The sequence below is a fragment of the Sus scrofa genome, chromosome 5, assembly GCF_054392235.1.
Source record: "Sus scrofa isolate SSC_HxYL_T2T_F1_AM1 chromosome 5, Sscrofa_HxYL_maternal_Yorkshire_Landrace_v2.0, whole genome shotgun sequence".
NCBI lineage: Eukaryota > Metazoa > Chordata > Mammalia > Artiodactyla > Suidae > Sus > Sus scrofa.
In genome coordinates this window covers 34,654,410-34,679,992 of record NC_139387.1, presented here as the reverse complement: position 1 = coordinate 34,679,992, position 25,583 = coordinate 34,654,410, and the positions used below count along the sequence as shown (strand labels likewise).

General features: G+C 44.3%; 1 protein-coding gene across 50 annotated transcripts in view; it reads left to right on the top strand.

Annotated features, from left to right (window-relative positions):
• Nucleotides 1-25,414, top strand: part of GRIP1 (glutamate receptor interacting protein 1) — a 766,103-nt gene extending 740,689 nt beyond the window's left edge. For all 50 annotated transcript variants that reach the window (XM_084956272.1, XM_021092918.2, XM_084956287.1 and 47 more), the window contains 2 exons: nucleotides 22,704-22,850; nucleotides 24,833-25,414. In XM_084956272.1, the coding sequence (XP_084812398.1) occupies nucleotides 22,704-22,850; nucleotides 24,833-25,060 (375 nt within the window). In that variant the 3' untranslated portion in view covers nucleotides 25,061-25,414. The remainder of the gene's footprint in view (nucleotides 1-22,703; nucleotides 22,851-24,832) is intronic.
• The last annotated feature ends 169 nt before the right edge of the window (nucleotides 25,415-25,583 follow it).

Below are 25,583 nucleotides of genomic sequence, written 5' to 3'. Positions count from 1 at the left end.
AAGAAAGAAAGAAAGAAAGAAAGAAAGAAAGAAAGAAGAAAGAAAGAAAGAAAGAAAGAAAGAAAGAAAGAAAGAAAGAAAGAAAGAGAAAGAAAGAAAGAAAGAAAGAAAGAAAGAAAGAAAGAAAGAAAGAAAGAAAGAAAGAAAAAAAGAAAAGAATTGTGAACTCCCTATCCTGGGAGCACATAGTCTAATGGGGAGACAGTCCAGAAACAGTAGGAAGATAGTGGAATTCCTTATGATTCACACAAGACTAGGCTGCCTTAGGGGATGGGAGGGGACCCTAACCCACTATTGAGGAACTTGGAAGGCTTCCTAGATGTAGGTGTTGACTCCGCAGGAATGTGGAGGATGGGAAGACATTCGGAAGCACAGAAACACAATGGGTTAAGAACACAACATGGTAGGAGTTCCCGTTGTGGATCAGTGGTTAACAAATCCGACTAGGAACCACTAGGTTGAGGGCTCAATCCCCGGCCTCCCTCAGTGGGTTAAGGATCAGGCATTCCATGAGCTGTAGTATAAGTCGCAGACTCGGTTCGGATCTGGTGTTGCTGTGGCTCTGGCGTAGGCTGGCAGCTACAGCTCCGATTAGACCCCTAGCCTGGGAACCTCTATATGCCACGGGAGCGGCCCTAGAAAAGCCAAAAAAAAAAAAAAAAAAACCGCAACATAATATTTGTGAGGATTTGGGTTTGATCCCTGGCTTCAAACACTTGTGTGGCAGTGTATGACTTGAGGGGTCACAGATCACGGACCCCGCTTGACCTAGTAAATAGGACGCTTCTTTCCTCCATCACCTGAGTCATTTCCCCTCAGTGGTGGCAGTTAGTGCATTTCCCCTATGGCTTCACTCTTCTTTTGAATTGATGCCGAAGAGAATAAGACGCTCAGAAGTAGATGGTGTCCTGGGCATTTTAAGACATCCCAAATGATCTCGTTAAGGGAAAATTTTGCAGAGGATATGGAATCCTGGGAGCAGTTTATGCTCATAGCTTAGGTATCTTTTCTTTTTTAAGTGAATTCAGTTCCCCAGCTGGGGCATCCACATGTTTGTTGTTAAAGACACTGTCCAGTTCTGACCTGCTTGAGAGGAGAGATGGTCATGAGCAGAGTCCCTTTACTCAGAGCAAAGACAGGTGATTGTGCTGGTGCCTAGCTTGGGGGCGTCCTCTGAACGCTGAAGATTACCTGACACCATGAGAAAGCACAGTGCCTTGTGGATGGAATGGGATTATCATCCCGCTGGGGTGCTGCTAGCCTGTAGGAAACCTTCCTAGAATTAAGGAAACGGCGTCTTTGGGGGGGGCGGGTGGTGGAGAGGGGACCAAAGAAATGAAATGTATCCGTTCCTCAAGTTGAAAATCACCCTGAGCCAGACCACACAGCTTGGCACATGGGATGAGGGCTGATTTTCAGTTCCCTGAGCCCCTTGGGTAGACTTTTCTAAATAGACCTCATGACGGAATTCCCACGGGGCTGCAGAGACTAGAGTAGAGAGGCTGGCAAGGGTCAATAGCACACCATTCTGAACACGCCTGGTGTCAGTTTCCAGTTGCCATCTTTCTCGCGGCTGTGTCCCACGTGGTGAGAGCCGTCTCCATGGGAACAAGGCGTGGCTCTTTCTGTGTCCAAGCCAGTCCCTCCAAACTCTTCCTGTCACTAGAAGCTGCATCGAGAGGGTAGGAATGAATGGGCCCAGGATCCAGCCCCATTCCGGGGGAGAGCAAACAAAAAGCAAAAACAGCTTCATCTCCTGATGAGGATGGGTTACTGACATCGTCTTCTCATAGTGAAAGAGTAAAGTGTGGGCTTATTCTCCGATTTCTTGAGTTTCAACGTACTCCCCAGTGTCTGGCCCCTCATTTTCCACCCAGTCCTCCTCGCCCATCCCTTTTCTTCCTTGAGACCTTCCAAAAAGCCCAGCTTGGGTGAGAGTCCACGTGGTTTTCGTGCATCTCACATCATCTCCCGTGTCTGAGTCTCTGCCCCCTCCCAGCAGGTCTTCCTTCAAGCTGCCGACACTCTTTCCTGATCTCAAAAGGCTAATTGTCCTTCTTGATACTTGGGGACAAACAGAGGAGCACAGCCTCACTTCCCTCTTTTGGCCGTGTGGGCAGAGGAAGATGCAGGCGCTGGAGTGGAGATTTGGTACTTAGATGAGAGTTGCGGGGAGGACAGTGAGGGGTCACAGGGAAGTGATACTCATGTCTCCAGGGGCCTCTGCCTCTCAAACTTTCTTGGCTAAGACACCGTCCAAAATACATTTTACCTTGCAACTCAGTACACACATACGCCCGCACTCATGGGTATAAGTGAATCCAAAAAATGTATTGCATGGGGTATACTCCAATGTTTTCTGTTCTGTTTCTTTGCAAATGCTGTCGCATTAGGCTGATTTCAAGATATTTAATTGGTCTCAACCAAAAGTTGGGTGACTGTAGCCTTAGAGCTTGTGAACCTCTGATGGCCTTTATCATCATCCCATTGAGTGGATGCTATTAAAAGGCAGGTTCCTAAACCCAACCCAGACTTACCCTGTCAGCATTTTCTGGGAGTAGGGGGACAAGAATGTGAGCAATCTCTTAACAGAGTCTTCTGTGCCCTAAACACTGAGAATCCCTCCCTTAGGTTCTGCCAGCAGGAGGTAATTATTCTGGTCATGAAATCAGAGGCAACAGCTGGGTGGCAGAGGAAAGCAGAAATGAGGTTGCATCTTTGGCCCTGGAGCCTCTGAGTTTTATCTTTAAAATGAATTCTGGTTTGTACTATGGCTTATCACAGATTTTTTTTCTCTTTGCAGATAAGGAGCCTGTGGTCTTAGCTACACTTCATTGATAACCCCTCTTTTCTTTCTGAAGTTTAAATATTCTTTGCATCCACTTCATCTATTTCTGAGATGAATTTAGCTTCACTTCCCTTTGCGAACTTTAAGGCAAACTTTTTTTTTTTTCAGTAGAGTAGAGAACTCTCCACATTCAGAGCATTTGGACTTTTAAAAAAAAGTCATTTCCTTTTGTCCTATCCTTTGTGTTTTTCAATAAAATCATATTCCCTGTATGCAGCTGTTTTTACTTAATTTTTTTACAGAAAGCTTTTTAAAATTATTTATGAGCATCTTCTTTTATTTATGGCTCCTGATGGCATGACCCTTGAACATTCGAATCACTCACAAGGAACCCCATTATTTCTTGTAGCTATGTTTTCTTTTCTTTTTTCTTTTTGTCTTTTTAGGGTCACACCTGCAGCATATGGAAGTTCCCAGGATAGGGAGTCGAATCAGAGCTACAGCTGCCAGCTTACACTACAGCCTCAGCAACTTGGGTTCCAAGCCACATCTATGACCTACACCACAGCTCACGGCAACACCAGATCCTTAACCCACTGAGCGAAGCCAGGGATCAAACCCTTGTCCTCATGGATACTGGTCAGGTTCGTGACTGCTGAGCCATGACGGGAACTCCTCCTGTAGCTGTGTTTTCTAATATCAGCCCTTCTCCTAGCCAAGTTGACTTTGCAATTTCACTATATTTGATGGCTTTGAGAGTGGACCTTTGTTCTTTCTGATATGATAAAGTTGTTTTACTGCTTGGAAGGCGTGTCATTTTTGGCATTTAATGCCCACTTCTTTTTTTTTTTTGTCTTTTTGCCTTTTCTAGGGCCACTCCTGCAGCATATGGAGGTTCCCAGGCTAGGGGTCTAATCGGAGCTGTAGCCACCGGCCTACGCCAGAGCCACAGCAATGCGGGATCCAAGCCACGTCTGCAACCTACACCACAGCTCACGGCAACGCCGGATCCTTAACCCACTGAGCGAGGCCAGGGATTGAACCTGCAGTCTCATTGTTCCTAGTCGTATCCATTAACCACAGAGCCATGATGGGAACTCCAATGCCCACTTCATTTGCAGCATTCTCCCCACATCAGAAACAGGCTCAACCCTAGGAGGAACTATGAAGTGGAAATCTCTTTCTTTTTTTGGCACCTATGTTTTCATCAGATGTTTGCAGTTGGTGCCTAAGATCAGATGAGCTGTCAGGCAGAGGGAGGTTTGGTCACAGTCTGACAGGCATTAGCGACATCACTGCTCTGAACCACAGTTTCCACACTTGGCAAAGAAGGGGCAGGACCACCCAGTATGAGAGGAAGAGACGTCTCAAATAGCGTTTTCCCTGATGAAGTCACCATTGAATCTTACTTCAGTGGCACAGTATCAGAAACCCAGAAAGTGACATTGCTTCCAGATCCCAGCCTTAAAAAAGATTCCGGCAGAAGTTCTCATCGTGGCTCAGCGGCAACAAACCTGACTAGGATCCATGAGGATTCAGGTTCCATCTCTGGCCTCGCTCGGTAGGTTAAGGATCCGGCGTTGCCATGAGCTGTGGTGTAGGTCGAAGATGAGGCTCAGATCCAGTGTTGCTGTGGCTGTGGCATAGGCTGACAGATGCAGCTCTGATTCAACCCTCGCCTGGGCATCTCCAGATGCCATGGGTGCGGCCCTAGAAAGACAAAAAAAAAAAAAAAAAAAAAAAAAAGATTCAGGCAGCGACCTTAGAGCCTCCAGAGATGGAGGTATAAGCCAGAATCTGTTTACAAAGACAGAGGGACCTGTGTCTAATTACTAGTCACTCCATCAGTCTAAGTCTCTCTCTAAAACCAGGGGCAGCTGAGAGTCAAACGTTGTCAGGGGAACGTGGAGCTATATAACAAAGGGTGAAGTTTAGGTTGTATGTTTTATATGAGTAGTGACTTCCAGCCCTGGCAGTCTTCAAAATGGATTGTTTCCATCAGCTTCCCTTGTCTTATGATTCTGTTAAAACCTACTTTTCAAAAATGTAAAAAGCAGGGAGTTCCCGTCGTGGTGCAGTGGTTGGTGACTCCGACTAAGAACCATGAGGTTTCAGGTTCAATCCCTTGCCTTGCTCAGTGGGTTAAGGATCCGGTGTTGCCGTGAGCTGTGGTGTGGGTCGCAGACATGGCTCGTATCCCGTGTTGCTGTGGCTCTGGTTAGGCCAGCGGCTACAACTCCAATTCGACCCCTAGCTTGGGAACCTCCGGATGCCGCGGGAGCGGTCCTAGAAAAGGCAAAAAGACCAAAAAAAAAAAAAAAAAAATGCAAAAAGCAAAAATCAGAACTTCCTATTGTGGCTCAGGGGGTTAAGAACCCCACAGAGTGTCTGTGAAGATGTGGGTTTGATCCCTGGCCTCGCTCAGTGGGTTAAGGATCCAGCATTGCCACAAGCAGTGGAATGACAAAGCTTGTTCAGAGGGGGCATGAAGAATTTATATATATTTCAGTCCACGGAGGGGAAAAAAAAGAGAAAGCTGGAAAGAGATTTCCAAGTTAAAATGAAAGCTGCTCGATGACTTATAGGGAAATAAAAGCAAAGCCTTTGAGCTTATCTTTTCCTGGGAGAGAACTCAATTTGCATCCTGTCCCTTCTCTACAAGTCGCTGTTCACCTTTATAGAGTCTGAGCTCTGAGCAGTAGAAATGAGAAGTCAGCAGTGGGGTCCCCTAGACTCACACGCCCCTTAGGCAGGCTTGTTAGGCAGTGTTCTAGGGCGCCCGATTTCTCCGTTTTTGATCTCTCACTTCTGTCAAGGATCTACCCCTATCTCTCTTCAGAAATATTAATAGCTTCCCTTAAGTCTAGCCCTGGCCGGGGGATCATTCATCTTTTTCTGTCATCTTTGCTTGTCTCTGTTGTGATCAAATGTGTTTATTAATAGGTTGTAGAATATTCTGTTATCTGCAGGATGTTCATTTACAGCTGAGGTAGCTCCCTGGGGGTCACTCTGTCTCCCTGATGTCCTGGTCCTTGGAGAGGTGCCCGCGGGACCTCTTCCTCCACCACGATCTGCTCCGGGGAGAATCACCTTGAAAACGATCTAACCCAGGGCCAGTCTTTTTCTTCCCCTTAGATGAAGCACAGGTTCTTTTTGTTTGAGGATCTTTGCAGGGTCAAACCACTGCATTCCCTGGAATGGTGAAATAAAATCCACACTGTTGGTGCTCAGTGCAGTGGGCGTTCGGTGAGTTACAGCTTGTCATCCTTCCTGAAAGACAGTGAGCCTGACCCCAGATTCCCACGGGTCCAGAGGGTGGGTGAAGGGTGTGCCTCTTACCCAGAGACGTGTGTGACCCCTGAAGTGAGGAGGACCACTGTGATTTATAATAAGTATGTATTTGGTCTTGGTCCCAGTTGCTGGCACAGAGCTCTAAAACCCTTGAAATTTCTTAAGTAGAGAGGGATAAAGATGTCTTTTGTTATGTGAATGAGGTGCCTTCTGGAGGCACTTAAGGATGGGGGCTGGTTGCCAGTGGAGCCAACCCTGGGATTGAAGGGTTGGAAGTTTCAGTCCCACCCCTGACTTCCAGGGAGGGGCAGGAAGTTGCAGGTGAAATCCCTCACCCATGGCCAATGACTAAATCAGTGGTACCTGTGGAAGGAAGCCTCCATAAAACCCAAAAGGACAGGTCTTGGAGAGCTTCCGGGTCAGTGAGCCCATGGAGATGCTGGAAGAGTGGTGCCCTGCGCCCTTCCCACGTACCTGCCCCCAAAGAGTCTCTTCCATCAGGCTGCTCCTGAGTTATATCCTTGGATAATAAACCAGAGAGCTGGTAAGTTCTGTGAGCCCCTCTAGCGAATGGGGCAAACCCAAGGCATGGGCTGCTGGAACCTCTGATCTGGAGCTGGTTGGCCAAATGCGTGGGTGACAACCTGCGTCTGAAATGGTGGGGTGCGGGGGGATAGTATTGTAAGACTGACCCCTTAACATGTGGTCTGACACTACCTCCAGGCAAAAAAATGTCAGGTTTGAGTTGAATTGGTAGGACACCCAGCTGGTGTTGCAGGATGCATGGTGGTATAGGGAACCTAATGCTCTCTCTCTCTCTCTCTCTCTCTCTCTCTCTCTCTCTCTCTCTCTCTCTCTCTCTCTCCCACACACACACATGGGGATTGTGTTCAGGACATTTTCCCCGCCAAGGCCTGAGGGTTATGGAGGTCAGTAAGTTGCAGAGGGAATTGGGAAGAGCCAGGCCCGAGCAGACCTAGGAGCCAGAGAGCAGAGGCAGGTGTGGAGCAGGGCATGTGCCACAAGTAACCAGCAGGCAGGCCTAAGTCCAGATACTGGAACATCCTCTGCCAGGTTGGCTGACTTGGTGCTGCCAAGGGGAAAGGGCCAAGGGCAGAGTTGACAGTCACTAGGTGTCCATCAGCTGCCTGTGGCTTGGTTGAATCTGGAGAATTTGAAGAACGGTCTGGCTCTTTCCTCTTTGGTATGATGTGAAATGAAAGCTGCAGAGGTGCTCTAGGAGGAATTGGGAAAGTAGCCCTTAATCCCCTGTGGATTTTCAAAACTGTGATGCTTCCTGGGTTGTGACTTTATTCTGGAGGCCAAGTCAGCCCCTGAGGTGTTCAGACTCAGAGCCACCATCTAAGCTCTGACTAGCCCATGATGGAGCCCCCCCGCTTTATCCAGCCTAGGGGGCCACATGCTTGCCAGGGAGCAGCAGGAGGCAGTTGCCCATCCAATTCTCTCCTCAGCCAAGGAGACTCCCCTGACCAAAGAGCATCAGCTGCGTTTCCTACCCCCTTCATCTCGAAACCCACGCTTTTGAGTGGCAGAAGCTGAGATGGCTTCCTTTTGGGAGGGAAGAATGCATTGGGAAAGCCATACCTTTTTTTTTTTCTCTTCCAGCCCCACAGATGTTATCAAACCAAACTTGGATCCCCTTGCCCAGGCCTCCAGCAAAGCCAGTCTACTGACTCTGGGTTGTGGGGAAGGAAAGTGCTGCTTTTATTGTAGGGCATCAAGCAAGGAGTCTGGGCAGCTAATGTTTTAAATGACCAGAGCTCCTAAAGGCTTTCAGGGAGAGGTTTTAAAAGACAGGGTGAGGGAGGGGGGTTGTGGGGTGTGTGATCAGCTCATGGACATTCTCCTGATTGGGTGGTGGTGATGTAATTTGGAGTCAGCATCATCAACCTTCTGGTTCCAACAGGTCGGTCTTGTGGGCAGGTCAGTCTTGTGGGCAGCATATAGTTAACTTCTTCCACCTGCTGGGGCTCCTGCTAGCTGCAAAACAGCTCAAAAGACATGGCCCAGGGTATTATCTATAGCCCTTGAGGAGGAACGAAAGGTCTGGTCTTTGTTGAATGGCTAAACCATTATTATTTTGTCTTGCTTGACTGTTTGCATTTCATTCTGCATTTTCCTGCTTCTCTGATTAAATGTACTTTATGGAACTCAGGGAAGGCCTAGGAGGCTACAGGTTTTCTACACAGAAGAGGCAGGTGAAGGACATAGTGGGGGCGTCTGTTCTGGGAAGGCTCCATAGGGTCGTACTGGGTTACACAGATAGTATAGGATTGTCCTTGAAACCAGCATTCCTTGGACTGTCAGGTTTAAAGGAACAGGGCTATCCCAGTGGCATCTGTAAGAATAAACCCAAGTGCCTAGTGATTTGTGGGAAAATAAGAACTATCTCTGAGAAGTAGGTGTCATTTTGGTCTTTAAGGCCATCAGGCAAGAGGCCGAGCCATAGGGAGGCTGCCAGGGCTTAGGAACTGCTTCTGGGGCTGGCTGTCATTTGCCATGACATGCTCAAGATAGAGTTTAAGGCAACTGTGCCTCCTAAGTGAGCAGAGTTGGCTCTGCTGCTAAGGCTTTTCACATGTATCAGAATTGAAAACACAAGCATTAGGTTTCAGATCTTTGCCTCGAGGACATTGTTCAGACATGGGGATAAACTTGCTTAGAAATAAAAAACAAGGCTCAGCGTGAATCATGGCGAACCCCTCAGCCTCCTGTTAAAGCTTCTGTTCTCAGGAGCGTTAGAAGCAATTGCAGCGTGAACTAATGAATAGTTAAAATTGAACTGAACTTTGTCGGACCCTATCCTTGCCCAGAGTGTTTTGTTCCAAGAGGCTCACTGGCCCTTTTAGAACAGAAAAATCTAGCATTGTGTTCAGAGTCTAGATTCCCGAGGGCATCCCTTGGTCAGCATGGAATAGAAACCTTACAAGGAAAAGCTTGATTTACTTGGGCTAAGGTAGAACACGAAGAGCTCTAGCAGCTGGGAGCAGTGCATGTAGATGCTCAGGGAAAGCCACAAAAGGGCTCTGATGAGAAAAAATATAGCTGACCTGATAAATTATTCATCTTTTGTTGGTTGGGTAGTTGGAAATGGATAAAAGCTCCCTGACCAGCTAGGAGATATGTCCAGGGGGAAAAAAAAATCATGATTGGCTGAAAGGAACACAGCAGATGAGGTCAGATATCCTAGTACTGAGATCCTAGAGCTTATGTATTCTAACTGAATGTGTCCGTTCATCAAGTTCAAGAGTCAGCGTCTTCATTAGTTGGAAGGGCATGATTCTGCTGCACAGACTAGTTGGGAGATCAGAAGCAATCACTTGTAGGAAAGTGCCTGGATAAGGGATGCATCTGGGGGTCGCGGGGTAGGGGGATGTGACTTAAACCTTGGAATCCTTAGAATTATTTCTCGGCAGGAAATAATTCAGAAGTAACCACTACCCATCTCCAGCTAGAGAGGCGGGCAATAGCTACCTGGCACAATTTATTGTTGCTGCTTTTGAGAGCAGCCAGCTGTATGTCCCATTTTTGTGAAAGATTGATTCCTGGAATCTTACGTTTGTAACATCTTAAAATCATTTCATTTTGTTATTTGCTATTTCCAGGAGAACCACAGAGCTGGCTATTAAAATTCAGTCTCCTCTAACCTTAGGATATCTTTCTAGAGGAACAGATGACTTTCAACTTTAAACCATTTATTAGCCTCTTATCCTGATGAGCTGGGTATAGAGATGCATCACGTCAAAGGCTCAGGAAAGCCAAGCCTCTTAGCCAGCAGCTGTGACTTGACAGTTAATGAGCTACTCTGCTAACCCGCTCTGGTTGACAATCTGTCTCTACCATTGTGGTTAATGTGTCACCACCGCCAGTGTTGGCAGTGTTTGGTGACAGTCCTCCTTCTGCCCTTCCTGGGTTCTGGCCTGTGGAGCAGACTCCCAAGAATCACAGGTTAATTGAGCAATGAAGACCTTTGCTATTATCCAGGCCCACACCAAATGTACCCCAGATGCAAGGGTCTCAGGTCACTGTGTTGAGAAATAACGTCTCAGAGCTAAGACAGAGGTGGGCTTCCTAATGCCGTTTGCAGGCATAGGCTTTGCATGCTGATAGAGCTGAAAGGTGTAGCCAGGCTTGCAAAGCAGACTTGTCCATCCACAGCCCCAACCAGCCATAGGCAGAGGGTCTGTGGGACTGCTCTCCAAACCTATACCCGGGGAACAGAGATAACCAGGAGGCACCACCTCTGCCCCAGGTGTGCTGTTTGTCACATGGAGAGAACATGACTAGAAGCAAGGATGGAAAGGAGGCCTAAGGACAAGAGGAGCCACAGACAAAGCTGAAGAGGGGCACCTAAGCAGGGACCTAGACCCAAGTGATTTCCTCCACTAGTAAACAGTGTCTTAAGAACAGTGGAGGCGTTCCCGTCGTGGCGCAGTGGTTAACAAATCTGACTAGGAACCGTGAGGTTGCAGGTTCGATCCCTGGCCTCCCTCAATGGGTTAAGGATCTGGCGTTGCCATGAGCTGTGGTGTAGGTTGCAGACGTGACTCAGATCCCTCATTGCTGTGGCTGTGGCGTAGGCCAGCAGCTGTAGCTCCGATTCGACTCCTAGCCTGGGAACCTCCGGATGCTGCAGGAGCAGCCCAAGAAATGGCAAAAAGACAAAAAAAAAAAAAAAAAAAAAGAATAGTGGAATATCGCCAACTCTATTAGGTATTTGCCAGCATCACTACCCCCCGCCTTTGTACCCATCTCCCCCTGTTCTTCCCCTCCCTCCCTTTGGAAAAGGAGCATGAGGATGGGAAGAAAAGGACTAGAATATAAATCAGAAGTGCTTCCTCCAATCAGGGCAGGAAATATTCATTGTAAGTCCTTGATCTCTTGTGCCAGAAAACAAAGATGTTTTTAGAGGAAATGGGTCATATCAAAAGGACATAAGACTCAAGATGGACTCACCTGGGCCAAAGCTAAGAGAACTTGGGTACCCACAAGAATAGTGATTCAATTGATTGTAACTCATCGTATATATTAAAAGCTCATAGGTTCACTCTGATACTTCTAAAAGGTCATTCCCAGAGTTCCAGCTGTGGCACAGTGGGTTAAGAATCTAACTGCTGTGGCTCAGGTTGCTTTGGAGGTACAGGTTTCATCCTTGGCCCTGCACCGTAGGTTAAAAGGTCCAACGTTGCCGTAGCTCACAGCTGTGGCTCGGATTCCATCCCTGGCCCAGGAACCTCCATATGCCTCAGGTGCAACCAGTAAAAAAATTGTTTTAAAATTATTCCCAGGAGTTCCCGCTGTGGCACAATGGGCTCTGCAGCATCTGGGGAGTGCTGGGTCATGAGTTTGATCCCTAGCCCTGATCCTTGGCCCTGGAACTCCATTTGCCAGGGGCTGGCCAAAAAAAAAAAAAAAAAAAAAAAAAGATAAATAGTTATTCCTAGGCCCCCTTCATCAAAGAAACCTCACTGGGACACCATTGGAAATTGAGGGCACTTATTTCCTCTTTTAAAAATGAAAGAATTGGCATTCATTTTGCCTTTTTTGGATGAACTGTACTTCAGGGTAACCAGACAACACTAATTGAAGAAAGGATAATCCTTCAGGTTCTCCTGCGGCATTGTCACTGCAGCAGCTTGGGTCTGTGCTATAGTGTGAGTTCCCTGGCCCAGGAACTTCCACATGCCACAGGCATGGCCAAAAAAGAATTTACAAAAGAATTCCAGCTAATAAATAAAGAAGCTATTAAAAGCTTTTTAAAAGTTTTAACATTTTGCAACCTCAGATAAAATGATTGATTCAGACAATGGAATTAAAGGTTACTGCTGAATGGAAGAATTAAGCTGCCATGCCCTGAACCCACCCTAAGTGAGACACTTAGATATTGAGTGACTGAAGTCGTGGGCAGCACCTTGTCCCACCTGTGATCTATTCATACCCCTCCCCCCCCCGAAGCTGATTCTGACTCCAATAAAGCTTCCAGAGCTAATTTCCATGTAAAGGAAATTCCATGGAAATTGGGGGGTAGAAGAGCAGACTGTGGAGCAAATGACATGGTTTCCACAATAAGTCAGTAGCGTAGGGGAAAAGGATGGGACCCGCTCTAGGTAAGAGGACATTTAAGAGACCTAACACCGATGCTGGGACCTTGCTGGAATCCTGGTTTGAAGAAACCAGCTCTAAAAACCACTAAACCACTTTTTGAGACGATCAGGGAAACTTTAATACAGATTAGATATTAGAATATGTCAAGAAGAGTTGATTTTTTTTGAATGAATTAATGACACAGGTTATGTAAGAAAGTGATCATATTTTTTAGAGTTTCGTACTGAGGTATATAAGACTGAAATGACACTGGTATTTGCCTTAAATACTCCCCCAAAGAAGAAAAAAGATGAGGGGGGGAATGAAGTAAGTGTGGCCCGCTCTTGATGCTTGTAAGATCTGAGTGATGAACATATGAGGACTCATGGTTCTAGCCCCTCTGCTCTTTTTTTTCCCCCAACTATAGATTGTTTTATTTATTTATTTATTACTCAGTGAATTTATCACATCTGTAGTTGTATAATGATCATAACAATCCAGTTTCACAGGATTTCCATCCCACAACCCAAGCACATCCCCCCACCCTCCAAACTGTCTCCTCTGGAAACCATAAGTTTTTCAATGTCTGTGAGTCAGCATCTGTTCTGCAAAGAAGTTCAGCCTGTCCTTTTTTTCAGATTCCACATGTCAGTGAAAGCATTTGATGTTGGTGTCTCATTGTATGGCTGACTTCACTTAGCATGATAATTTCTAGGTCCATCCATGTTGCTAAGAATGCTGGTATTTCATTCCTTTTAATGGCTGAGTAATATTCCATTGTGTATATGTACCACATCTTCTTGATCCACTCCTCTGTTGATGGACATTTAGGTTGTTTCCATGTCTTGGCTATTGCAAATAGTGCTGCAATGAACATCAGAGTATATGTGTCTTTGCGAGCCATAGTTTTCTCTGGATAGATGCCCAGGAGTGGGATTGCTGGATCAAATGGTAGTTCTGTTTTTAGTTTTTTGAGGAATCTCTGTACTGTTTTCCACAGAGGTTGCACCAATTTACAATCCCACCAACAGTGTAATAGGGTTCCTTTTTCTCCACACCCTCTCCAGCACTTATTGTTTGTAGACTTTAGCCCTTCTGCTCTTGAATGTTTGAAGTTTTTCAGTGAAGTAGCTTTCTCCTAACCAAACTTATTGCAGCAATCATTTCACAATATATGTGTCAAGTCACGATGTGATACATCTTAAACTTATACAGAGCTTTATATATATTATATATTGATAACACTGGGAGAGAATTAATTTTAAAAATAGCTTTCTCCAGGAGTTCCCATCATGGTGCAGTGGAAACAAATCCGACTAGGAACCATGAGGTTGTGGGTTTGATCCCTGGCCTTGCTCAGTGGGTTAAGGATCCAGTGTTGCCATGAGCTGTGGTGTGGGTCACAGCTACATGGCTGTGGCATAGGCCAGCAGCTGTAACTCCAATTTGACCCCTAGCCTGGAAACTTCCATATGCTGTGGGTGCGGCCCTATGAAGCAAAAAAAAAAAAAAAAAAAAAAAAGCTTTCTACAATAATCACTCTCCCCACTTCATAGGACAATACTCCTATCCTATGGCCTGAGGCAAAATCATAATTATAGAGGGGCTTAAAATTCTTCTCTGGGAGTTACCTTGTGGCCTAGCGGCTTAAGGATCTAGCATTGTCTGTGCTGTGGCACCAGCTCGATCCCTGGCCTGGGAATTTCTACAGCACACGCCCCCTCAAAATATCCTCTGGGATGAGTATTTATTAAGCAACCATTTGCTAGGTGAAGAGGTAGTGTGCCATGCAAAGATCCAAGCTTTGCAGTCAGAACCACTTGGATTCGAACCATGTCTCTGTTGCTTACTACCTTTTTATCTTGGTCTAACCCTCTCTGAGCTTCCATTGCCCTGTCTGTATGATCTGCTACACACATTTCATGGAGACAGTAGTATCCTGTTTGCTTTTTCATCTACTCACTCGAGTCCCACAGGCCTTATTAAAAAGTCAAGCACCTCCAGCTAAAGAACCCTGCCTCCCACCCCTGCTTAAAGGTAGGGCAGACCTGGCTCCAGTGTCAGAGGTGCTCTCACCCCTCACAACCACACGGTGTCACTATGGAGCTTTGTCCTGCCTGGGCCCCAACCACTCCAGCCACTCTGCGGCTTCCAGCTTTGGTCATTTCTGGCAGGGCCTCCAGGGCCCATGGGAGGTGGGACATGGCCGAACCTCAGAATTAAATCCCTCTCTATTCACTCACACTCATACAGCATATCATGGCCTGTTCTGACCTGCTTCCAAATCGACCACATGGTATGTCAGAACCAGTCGTTTCATTTATTTGATAAAAAGCCCTACTGCATGGCAGGTACCATTTGAGGAGATCTATCGGTGATCAAAACAAAGATCCTTGCCCAACTCAAGACTCTTAGGAGGCCATCTCCCACATGCTCCCCTCAGGGCTCACCAACGAAGACCTCGCCTCCCCTCCAGACGAGTTTTGCTGAGGGGTGGTGGGATACTGTCATTCACGTAGTTTTTTCCCCCATGCATCATCAGGGCGCGTGTCAGATGGGGGGCTGGATTTTGCTAAACTACACATGTGTGCATGCATGCACACACATGCACAAACATGCACACACAATGCCCCTTTTCTATAGTAAAGTAGGACTTTCTACTCTGTTTTTAAAACTGAGTGTCACAAGCGTGATCCTTCCACACATTTCACGTTTTAAAACTTTCTATACACTACCTAATTTAAAATTCTGATCCTTGCTCATCTTGCAGGATTGTTAAGAGGCTTAAGTCAGATATCATCATTGGATGGTAAACGCATGACAGCTGTGCTTTGTTTATTTATGGCTGTGTCTTTTGTTTCCACTGCTATATCCTCAGTCCTTCAAACAGTGCCTGGCACATCGTAGGGTCCAGTGCATGCACGCGCACGCACACACATGCACATTCACATACAGTGATGGATGTGCCTGTAAAGAATGTCATCCCATGGGAGTTCCCACTGTGGCTCAGTGGTAATGCACCTGACTAGTATCCATAAGGAGGCGGGTTCGATCCCTGGCCTTCCTCAGTGGGTTAAGGATCCAGCGTTGCTGTGAGCTTGGTGTAGGTCGCAAACACGGCTCGGATCTGGTGTGGCTGTGGCTGTGGCCAGCAGCTGTTGCTTGGATTCCACCTCTAGCCTGCAAACTTCCATATGCCTCAGGTGCAGCCCTAAAATGCAAAACAAAAAAGGAAAAAAAAAAAAAAAAGGAATGTCATCCCATTAAGTATTAGTTCTCTTGCTTCCTTTTCCAGACTATTTAATAGGCCCTCTGATGTGTGACGTACCATGTAAGACAAGCATCAGCGTGCATAGAGTTGGCAGATTGGCAATTCACAGTGGCGTCTGAGATTCTGCATTTTAACACAGCCTTGAGAGATGTCGATGCTTCTGGGCAGGATCACCTTTAATTAGCAAGACACAGGGTGTTTTTGTTTTTGTTTTTGTTTTTCCTTTTTTCTTAAAGCAAAGGTGGAACACAATTCTGGCCCCTTTCCTTCTAGTTTACTATGGGAAAGAGGCAGGTAGGGGTGAGATGTTGCTAATACCCTATTTCCTAAGTTGTAAGATGCCATTGCCTATAAAACACATCCCGATTTCAGAGAATTTAAAATAGGAAAAAATACATCTTAGCATCTAAGAAATAAGGCAAACGAACACTAGTAGAATATCATGGTTGAGTACCTGGAGTCAGAAAGACAGGGTCCCACCATTCAATACCTTGGTGACCTTGGGCAAGTTACTTAGCCTCTATAAAATTGAATGTCCTCACCACTAATATGGCAAGAACTAAGAGGGCTGCCTGGTGATTAAGATCAACCCAGGCAGCTTGATATTTTAGCTCTCTGTCCAGTGAAATAAAAATCCACAAATGACCACTTTTGTATTTCCTTCAATATTGCATACCTCTCTGAAGTAAGATAACTGGGTGTAAAGAAAATAAACTTGCTCTCTGAGTATTCATCTTCACATTTTGCCCAGTATAGCTCTGAAATTTTTCCCTCTTTTTCAAGAATGTATTATCTGTTAGAATAAATAAACATTCTTAAACAGGTAGAGTTAAAAAGCAATCCCAGGAGTTCCCGTAGTGGCTCAGCAGGTTAAGGACCCCATGTTGTCTCTATAAGGATGTCGGTTTGATCCCTGGCCTTGCTTGCTCAGTGGGTTAAGGATCTGGCATTGCAAGCTGCAGCCTAAGTCGAAGATGCAGCTTAGATCTGGCGTGGCTGTGGCGTAGGCCAGCAGCTGTAGCTCTGATTCGACCCCAAGCCTGAGAACGTCCATATGCCACAGGTGCAGCCATTAAAAGGAAAAAAAAAAAAAAAACGAAAAACCAAATCATTGCTTGATGTGTGCATCAGGTTTTGTGGAGGGCATCTAGCAAATCTTACTAAAAATAGTGGTCACCTTAAGTGTTAAATGGGTGTGACATGCTGAGTATGTCACCTGGTGTCCAGCACAGTGTGTCTTGGTGAACATCACGTATTAACTACTGTGTTTGCCTCTGGAAAGTAGACTTTTCCTCTCTGTTGTTCACTGCTGTTTCCCAACCCTTGGAATCATGCTTAGAACATGGAGGGACTGAGTACATGTTTTGTGAACATATGAACAATTTGATGACCAGATAAACCTCAGACTGACTCTTGCAGGTGGTCAGGTGGAAGGCCGGGGCTTGGGGGCAGCTTTAGCTGCCAGTGCAGGCTTGAATGCAGAGAGAAGAAACCAGGCCCGCAGCTGAGGTGGGTGAATGCCTTGAATTGCTAAACCAAACCCAGGACAAGGACTGAGAAAGCTGCTTGAGCCAGGCCCCAGAGGAAAATGTTTCTTACAGGAGCACTTCTTTGTATTTTTATTTTTTCACTTTTTAGGGCCATACATGCAGCATATGGAAGTTTCCAGGTTAGGGGTCGAATCGGAGCTGTAACTGCCCATTTATGCCACAACCACGCCAGATCCTTAACCTACTGGGTGGGGACAGGGATTGAATCTGCATCCTCATGGATACTAGTCGGATTCGTTACTGCTAAGCCACAAGGGAAATTCTGACTTTTTTTTTTTTTTTTAATTAAGCTGTAGTTGACTTACGGTATTTCCAGTGTACGGCAAAGTTATATATACTTTTTCAGATTTTTTCCCACTATAGGTTACTACAAGATTTTGAGAAGAGTTCCCTGTGCTGTACAGAAGGTCCTTGTTTATTTTATATGTAATAGTGTGTATCTGTTAATCCCAATTTATCCCTCCCCACTGTTCTCCTTTGGTAACCATAAGTTTGTTTTCTATGTCTGTGAATCTATTTTTGTTTTCTAAATAAGTTCATTGGAGTCCCTACTGTGGCAGAGTGAATTAAGAATATGACTGTAGCAGCTCTGGTCGCTGCAGAAGCATGGGTTCAATCCCTGGCTCAGTGCAGTGGGTTAAAGGATCCAGCATTGCTGCAGTTGCAGCATAGATTGCAGCTGAGGCTCAGATTTAATCCCTGGCCCAGGAACCTTCATATGCCATGGGTGTGGCCATGAAAAAAAATGAGTTAATTTGTATCTTTTTTTTAGATTCTACATATAAGCAATCATATGATATTTATCTTTGACTTACTTAGTATGATAATCTCTAGGTCCATCCGTGTTGCTGCAAATGACATTATCCCATGTCTTATGGCTTAGTAGTATTCCATTGTGTGTATATATGTGTGTTTGTGTGTGTGTGTGAAATGTTAGTGAATATTTAGGTTGCCTCTCTGTTTTGGCTGTTGTAAGTAGTGCTGCAGTGAACTTTGGGGTAGAGTTTCTCTGTATGTCTTCTTTGTCTTCTTTGGAGAAATGTCTGTTTAGCTCTTTTGAACGTTTTTTGATTGGGTTTTTGTTTTTGTTTTTTTTTTTTTTCTTTTTGCGGCTGCACCTGCAGCACATGGAAGTTCCCAGGCTAGGGATCAAATCAGAGCTGCAGCTGTGGGCCTACACTGCAGCCACGACAATGCCAGATCCAAGCTGCATCTGCAGCCTATGCCACAGCTCGCAGCAACACCAGATCCTTAATCCACTGAGAAATGCCAGGGATTGAACCCGCATCTTCATGGACACTATGTCAGGTTCTTAACTCGCTAAGCCACAATAGGAACTCATGTTTTGTTTTGTTTTTTAATATAAAGCTGCATGAGATGTTTGTGTGTTTTGGAGATTAATGCCTGTCAGTCACATCATTTACAAATATTTTCTCCCATTCTAGAGGTTATCTTTTTGTTTTGTTTGTTGCTATGTAAAAGCTTTTTAAAAATTTTATTGGAGTAAAGTTGATTTACAATGTTGTGTTAGTTTCAGGTGTACAGCAGAATAATTCAGTTATATATATGTATCCATTCTTTTTCAGATTTCTCTTCCCATATAGATTATTACACAATATTGAGTAGAGTTCTCTGTGCGGTACAGTAGGTCTTTGTTGGTTTCTATGTTATATATAGTAGTGTGTATGTTAATCCCAAACTCCTAATTTATCCGAGTCTCCTACATTTCCCATTGGTAACCATAAATTTGTTTTTGAAATCTGTGAGTCTGTTTCTGTTTTGTAAATGAGTTCATTTGTATCATTTTTTATTAGATTCCACATATAAGGGATATCATATCCTATTTGTCTTTCACCTACTTCACTTAGTATGATAATCTGTATATCCATCCATGTTGCTGCAAATGGCATTATTTCATTCCGTTTTCATGGCTGAGTAATGTTCTGTTGTACTTCTGTACCACATTTTTATCTACATCTCTTTCAATGGATGGACATTTAGGTTGCTTCCATGTCTTGGCTATTGTAAATGAACACTGTAATGAACATTGGGGTGCATGTATCTTTTCAAATTATGGTTTTCTCTGGATATGTGCCCAGGAGTAGTATTGCTAGATCATCTGGTAGTTCTGTTTTTCATTTTTTAAGGAACCACCATACCATTCTTCATAGGAATTATATGAATTTATATTGCCACCCGCAGTGTAGGAAGGTTTGCTTTTCTCCACTTCCTCTCCAGCCTTTATTGTTTGTAGACTTTTTGATGATGGTCATTTTGACAGTTGTATGGTAATAACTCAATGTAGTTTTGATTTACACTTTCCAGTAATTAGAGCTGTTGAGCATCTTTTCATGTGCTTTTTTGGCCATCTGTTATGTCTTCTTTGGAGAAATGTCTATATAGGTCTTCTGGCCATTTTTTTTTTATTAGGCTATTTGGGCTTTTTGGATTGAGAGCTGTATGAGCTGTTTGCAGATTTTGGAGATTAATCCCTTGTCATTCACTTTATTTGCAAATATTTTCTCCCATTCCGTGGGTTGTCTTTTCATTTTGTTTATGGCTTCTTTTGCTGTATAAATGCTTTTAAATTTAATTATGTCCTATTTGTTTATTTTTGTTTCTATTTTCATTAATCTAGGAGGTGGATCCAAAAAGATACTGCTGAGATTTATGTCAGAGCATTCTGCCTATGTTTTCCTCTAAGAGTTTTATAGTACCTAGCCTGATATTAATACATTTTGAATTTATTTTTGTATATGGTGTAAGAGAATATTCTAATTTCATTCTTTTTACACATGGCTGTCCAGCTTTCCCAGAACCACTTATTAAAGACATTGTATTTTCTCCATTGTATATTCTTGCCTCCTTGTTGCAGATTAATTAACCATAAGTGTGTGGGTTTATTTCTGGGCTTTCAGTATCCTAGGTCCATTGACCTATGTGTCTGTCTTTGTGCCCGTACCATGCCATTTTGATGGCTGTAGCTTGGTAGTGTTGTCTGAAGTGTGATTCCTACAGCTCTCTTCTTTCTCAAAAGTTGTCTGGGCCATTCGAAATCTTTTGTGTTTCCATACAAATTAAAATATTTTTCATTCCAGTTCTGTGAAAAAAGGTCATTTGTAGTTTGATAGGGATTGCATTGAGTTTATAGATTGCCTTGGGTAGTGTGGTCATTTTAACCATATTGATTCTTTAAATCCTATTACACTTTCTATCTATTGGTATTGCCTTCAATTTCTTTCATCAGTGTCTTATGGTTTTTAGAGTACAGGTCTTTTGACTCTTTAGGTAGGTTTATTCTACAGGTATTTTATTCTTTTTGATGTGATAGTAGATGGGATTATTTCCTAAATGTGTCTGTTTTTATATAGATAGATAGATAGAGTTCTTTCTTTTTTTGCTTTTTGGGGCCATATCCACAGTATATGAAGTTCCCAGGCCAGGGATCCAACTGGAGCTGCAGCTGCCAGTCTATGCTGCAGCTCACAACACTGGATCCTTAACCCAGGGATTGAACTCATGTTCTCATGGATACTAGTCAATTTCATTACTCCTGAGCCACAACAGGAACTCCTAAATTTCTTTTTGATAGTCCATTGTTGATGTATATAAATGCAACAGATTTCCATATATTAGTTTTGTATCCTGCAACTTTACCAGATTCATTGATGAGCTCTAGTAGTTTTCTGGTGGTGCCTTTAGAATTTTCTAGGTAAAGTATAATGTCATCTTCAAACAGTGATAGTTTTACTTCTTCCTTTCCCATTTACATTCCTTTTATTTGATTTTCTTTCTGATTGCCATGGCTAGGACTTACAAAGCTATGTTGAATAAAAGTGGCAAAAGGGCTGTCTTTGTCTTACTCCTAATCTTGGAATGCTTTCCACTTTTCACCATTGAGTATGATATTAACTGTGTGTTATCACGTATGGCCCTTATTATGTTGAGATACATTCCATCTCTGCCCACTTTCTGAAGAGTTTTTATCATAAATGGGTGTTGAATTTTATCAAAAGCTTTTTCTGCATCTAGAGATTATCCTATGATTTTATTCAATTCAATTTATGTAGTATATCATATTGATTGATTTATGAATATTGAAAAATCCTTTCATCCCTGAGATAGATCCCACTTGATCATGGTATATGATCCTTTAAATGGATTGTTGGAGTCAGTTTGCTAGTATTTTGTTGAGGATTTTTGCATCTTATGTTCCATCAGTGATATTGGCCTGTAGTTTTTTTTGTGTGTGATATCTTTGTGTGGTTTTGGTATCAGAGTGATGGTGGCCTCATAGAATGAGTTTGGAAGTGTCTCCAAAACTCAGACTGTTGCCCACCCACAGCAGATGAAGCCAGATCTTGGGGTTGGTAGCATAGTCCTGGCAGACAGAGTTGGTTCCTGGAGTCCTGCTACAGAACCCAGGATTTCTAGAGTTCATTTCAGATTGTTGGTGTGGAGAAGGCTGGTTCCTGATACAGCTGGGTATGGAGTCAGTGGTGTCCTCTTGGCCTCCTAGTGGGCAGGGCAAGGGCCCAGATGGTCCCAGGGTAGGGTCTAACCTGTGTTCCAGGGTCTTAGTTTTCTGATTCTAGTGTCTGCCTCTGGTGGATGAGGCTGGTCTGGAGGCTTGTTCAGTCTTCCTGGTGGGAGGGGCCGGTGCCTCTCCACTGTCTTGGAGCTGTGTCTTGGGCCTCAGGTGGGCTGGGCCATGCCTTGGAGCACATCTAGAGGTAGCTGTGGGCTCAGTAATTCTTTAGGCAGTCTGCCTGCTGATGGATAGGGCTGTGTCCCTGCCCAGTTAGTTGTTTGATCTGAGGTGTCCCAGCTGTGAAGTCTTCAGGCTGTTTGGTGGGGCCAGGTCTTGGCACTAATGATCCAGTGTCTAAGAAGCCAGGAGTATTCATATGGCTGAATATTCCCCAGTATGGCTGCTGCCAGTGTCTTTGTCCCCAGGGTGAGTCACATCTGCCCAGGGGCACAGGATTGATTATATTGCAAGTTTATCCCTCCTACCCTCTTACTGTATAGGCACTCCTTCTTAATGCCTTTCATTGTAGTCTTTCCTGGTAGGTTCCAGTCTTTTTCAATGATGGTTGTTCTGCAGATAGTTCTGATTTTGATGTGCTCATGAGAGGAGGTGAGCTCAGGGTCCTTCTACTCCACCATCTTGGCCGCTCTCTCTTTTAGGTCATTTTTTGCCCATAGCACTGAAGCATGGATTGGGGTACCAAAGCAAATAAAATGATGGATTTCCTGGCACTTGCTCAAAGGCAGAGGATACACTGAGCACTGTACCCAGCACAGCACCAGGCAGTGGGCAGGAAGGAAAGGCCCTTGGCTTAGTTCTGATAACCAGCTGCAAAGGGCTAACCCTGGCTTCTCCCAGAACCTGGGGGTGGCTCCAGAACAGAGAAGTCTGCCTGCCCAGGGGAAATATCACCTATATACACTTAATGACAAACAAAATCCAGAAGGCTTCTGCATGTTTCCTCCTTTTCCAGCTCTAGGTGGGACTTTACTAATTCCAAGGATGTCCTTGGAGAATGGAAAAAGCTTCCGGGTTGGGGGGAGCTACCTAAACTATTACAAGTCATTGTGTTACTAAAATGAGTTTGAAAGGATGGTTTATCAGGGTTTCACAAGTAGAAGTCCTCAACCTACCTAAATGTCCCCTTCCCATTTTCTCACTTTCCAGGTGACCCTGTACAAGGGTTCGGAAATGGAGGACTTTGGGTTCAGTGTAGCAGACGGCTTGTTGGAGAAGGGAGTATATGTCAAAAATATTCGCCCAGCTGGGCCAGGAGATCTTGGTGGCTTGAAGCCCTACGACAGGCTCTTACAGGTAAGACCACATATCAAATTTTAATTAACTCTCAACTTAAACTCTTATTTGACCAATGCGCACCCATCCTCCTTTGCCTCAAGACTAGATTAGAGGTCCCTCCTATAGAGGATAGCAACTTTTTCTTTTGGTAGAATTTACCAGTTACTGAAACAGCCTGTTTCCCCGTATATATTCCCAAGCAGATTCTAAACTTCGTGAGAACTGGGTTAGCATCTTATTCTCCCACTTCCCATTATACAGGTTTGATATCTCAATATCTCACAAATTTCTAAAGTCCCAAAGCTGAACCTTGTTTAGTTAATGGAGAACTGTTGTGGTCAGGTATAGTTTCATTGAGGAAAGCAAATTCCTGATCGTATGTACGGTTTTGGGGAAGAGCATTTTGCAGGAAGAAGAGAGGGTTGACATCGGCCTTCAAAGTGTTCAGATGGGATGAGTCTGTCCCCAAACAGTTGACTTTCAAAGCACAAGGCTGCACTGATTAGTTGGTTTTTAGACATGTGTTCACTGAAGCAAGTTGTCATTGATCAAATGGATAATTTAAAACCAATTCTGGTGGCCCTTTTTTGCTATGGCGGTAGACAAAATAGTCTTGTCCTAAGAATATAGGACACTTTTATTTTTCATAGATACTCTGGTATTTGCTAAATAAATAACTATGGACAAGTTACTTGACCTCTGTATCTTCCTAATCTATAAACTGGAGCTGCATCTAGTTTCATGGACAATAAGCCTATAAAAGTAGAGTGAACTCAGGGTGTGAAGGGCCTTGGATGCCAGGATAAAGCTCTTGGACTTTATTCTGGAGGTATATTAATTTCTTGAGCAGCATAGTAGACATAGTTTGCAATTTAGAAGGACAAGACAATAATATCATAGGTGGACTGGCACAGGGTACAGAAGGAGAGGATGGATCAAGGGAAAGGAGTCCAGGTGAGTAAGGGTAAGATACCTGAACCAGACGTGGATCTTTAACACCTTCAGTACATCCTGGTAGAGCAGTCTGAGAGGCAGTTGGCATCTGTTGCTCAGGAGAGATAATTAGAGCCAGAGCTAAAGACTTGGCATACTGAAAGCATGGATTCAGATAGTTGCCTATGATGGATGTATAGTGAAAAAGAGAAGAGAACCAAAGATAGAATTCCAAGAAAAATAAAATCTAAAAGGACAGGAGGTAATGAAGGCAGGGAAGGAGTGAAAGCAAGTGGTTAAAATGGTATGTGGGTCAAAACAAAGTGGTGTCATAAGATCCAAGGAGTTTTAAGGATGAGCAGGTGTCAGGAGTGGCTCTCAAGCAAGGCCAAAGGGGATGAAAATTTGAGACACCATTCCTGTGCCTGCCAATTGGGGTCATTTATACAATATAAGGGTCCAGTCCCAGACCTGAGAAGATTGTGGAGAGAATGGAAAGTTAAGGAATGGAAGCAGCATGCAGATGACTTTAAAAACTGTGGGTAGAAGATGAAGACACATATAAGCTGAGGAGGAGGTGGGCTCACAGCTGAGAGAGCTATTTCCATATCATAGTCAAGAACCTGGGCTTTGGAATCAGCCAGGCTGCCTAATCACATCCTTGCCGGCACATTTACCAACATCCGAGCTGGACCACTTCCTGACTGCTGAGTAAAGGCAAATCTCTTAACCACGTTGTGCCTCACTTTCCTCACCTGTAAATTGGGGATGTGATAGTCGATACTTGGAACACCTCTGTCATGAGTAAGGCAATCTGCTCAGCATGCCGATGTCGGGGGTGTGCCTGTTCCCTGCTCACAAGGGCCTTACGATTTAAAAGCAGAGAGTAAGGAAGCTGATACCCACATTCTAGTGTGGTCGGGGCAGAGATCGACCTCTCTGCTCACGATGCTGGTTTAAGCACTTTCAGAACTCTCATCAACCTGTTACATCTGAAATATTACTCTCGGTTTTGGAAATTACCTTACGTTTGAAATCATTGAAAATGATGCTTTTTGGCCTTTCAGGTTAATCACGTCCGAACAAGAGACTTCGACTGCTGCCTTGTTGTGCCCCTCATAGCAGAATCTGGTAACAAGCTGGACCTGGTAATTAGCAGAAATCCACTGGCTTCACAGAAGTCCACAGAACAGACTCTACCGGGAGGAGAATGGAGTGAACAGAACAGTGCTTTTTTCCAACAGCCTAGCCATGGTGGTAATTTGGAGATACGAGAACCCACTAATACATTATAGCAATGCTTTTTATAAAGCAGGACAAAAGACAATATCTACATGGTGCTAAAAAAAAAAATCCCTTTAAGATTTCTGTGCCATTTGATGCACAGATAATCACGTGGCATTAACTGCAAGCACAGGGGTCTTTTAAATCTCATGGCTCATGTTCACGTCCCTTTTCAAGTTGAAGAGGTTTCTTTGTTGACGATCACTAAGGTATATGACAGGCAATCCCCTGCCAAGCTCAAGGGTACAGAAAAAAACAAACAAAAAACAGGCAGGCCACCCCCTCTCCACAATTAACATCAGAGAAAGTTTTGTACAAGTTCATCTTCCTATTCCTTTTTAAAAAAGAATGTCTGTTTGAAAATATTCTCGATGATAATTTCCTTAATTCACTCTGAAATCAGTTTCTTACTATGAAGTCATTCATGCAAGAAGTTAACCATCAAGGCTTTTCATAAAACTGGCTCTACTAGGAGAACTGGTTTGGTGAACTGCTGGGACTGCTGCTATGGGAGGGGGACAGGTATAAAATTAT